Consider the following 1,194-nt stretch of genomic DNA (forward strand, 5'->3'; position numbering starts at 1 on the left):
AAAAAAAGTGAATGAAAAAATTTGAAAATATAAACACTTGGGGATGATCAAAAATACAAATAAAAAATTGCATAGAAATTGATACAAGAATACATTAACACAATTAAACATCTTTCTTTAGCTACTACCACCATATGAGGCGTTTCGAGCTTGTGAAGGACAGTTACGCCTATCATGGCCTATTTGTTTGCACGTTGAACATTTGCGAGTAAGTGTACTTGCGGGAACATCCATTTCATTATGTATATGGGTGATTTTATTTACGCCCACTTTTCGTAAATATTTTTTATTTGCTATCATAAGAAAAGGACTATCAGGCCAATATTTTTCACCGCCGAGTGGATTGAATTGTCCAGAGTAGGCTTTTTTGTAGCTATGCACGCTAAATTCTGGTGCCATATGCTCCCATGTTTGATACCCAATTTGGTCAAATCCCTTTATTGCATGAGAACACGGAATGTGGTATGATTGCCATTTACCACATTGACATTTTCCTTGTGATGCATTTACAATGTGCTTATTACCACCACTGCCATGATGCATATGTGTCTGCACCTCAAATATGTTTTCCCTTTGTTGGTGATAGTTGATAAGTGTGTGACGCTGTGACTTTTTTCGATTATCCTCAAAAATCTTGAATGGTTTAGGCATCCATTGTTGCTTTTGTTGTACCAGCTGATTGACAAATTTTGATCTTGTAACAAATCGGTTCACAATCTGATTGTAAGTGAGTCTTACCATTGCAGTAACTGGCAGGCCCCTGGCTGACTTAAGAAGACCATTGAATGACTCAAAACTGTTTGTTGTCAACATGCCCCATCTCCTACCTCCATCCCTGTGCAATGTCCATTTGTCAAGATCGTTCTTCATTAACCACACATACGCTTCCGGGTTAATCTCCTTGATCATCTCCATTCTTTCCAAAAACTTTTTCTCCTGACAGTGATTTGCAGCTGCCCATAAAAGATTGTTTAAAATGACATTTTTGAATTTTTTTTGAAAATTGGCCTTCAAATGTCTTAAACAAAAACGATGAAACCCAAATGGGGCCAGCCAATTGGGAGAATTATACACGGATGAGAGTATTCCGTGATGCCTATCTGAAATCAATGCCACACCTCTACGACCCTTGACAACGTGCAAGTGCAAATGATCCAAAAATAAACTCCATGTCTCCATGTTCTCATTCGCAAC

At 37.9% G+C, this 1,194-nt stretch overlaps 1 protein-coding gene across 1 annotated transcript; it reads right to left on the minus strand.

The window, feature by feature from the left end:
* Positions 1-117: 117 nt before the first annotated feature.
* Positions 118-1,179, minus strand: LOC125850091 (uncharacterized). Its single transcript, XM_049529997.1, has one exon. It carries the CDS (start codon positions 1,177-1,179, stop codon positions 118-120), a length of 1,062 nt encoding a protein of 353 aa, XP_049385954.1.
* Positions 1,180-1,194: the final 15 nt, after the last annotated feature.

This window comes from Solanum stenotomum, unplaced genomic scaffold (genome assembly GCF_019186545.1).
Source record: "Solanum stenotomum isolate F172 unplaced genomic scaffold, ASM1918654v1 scaffold13701, whole genome shotgun sequence".
Taxonomy (NCBI): domain Eukaryota; kingdom Viridiplantae; phylum Streptophyta; class Magnoliopsida; order Solanales; family Solanaceae; genus Solanum; species Solanum stenotomum.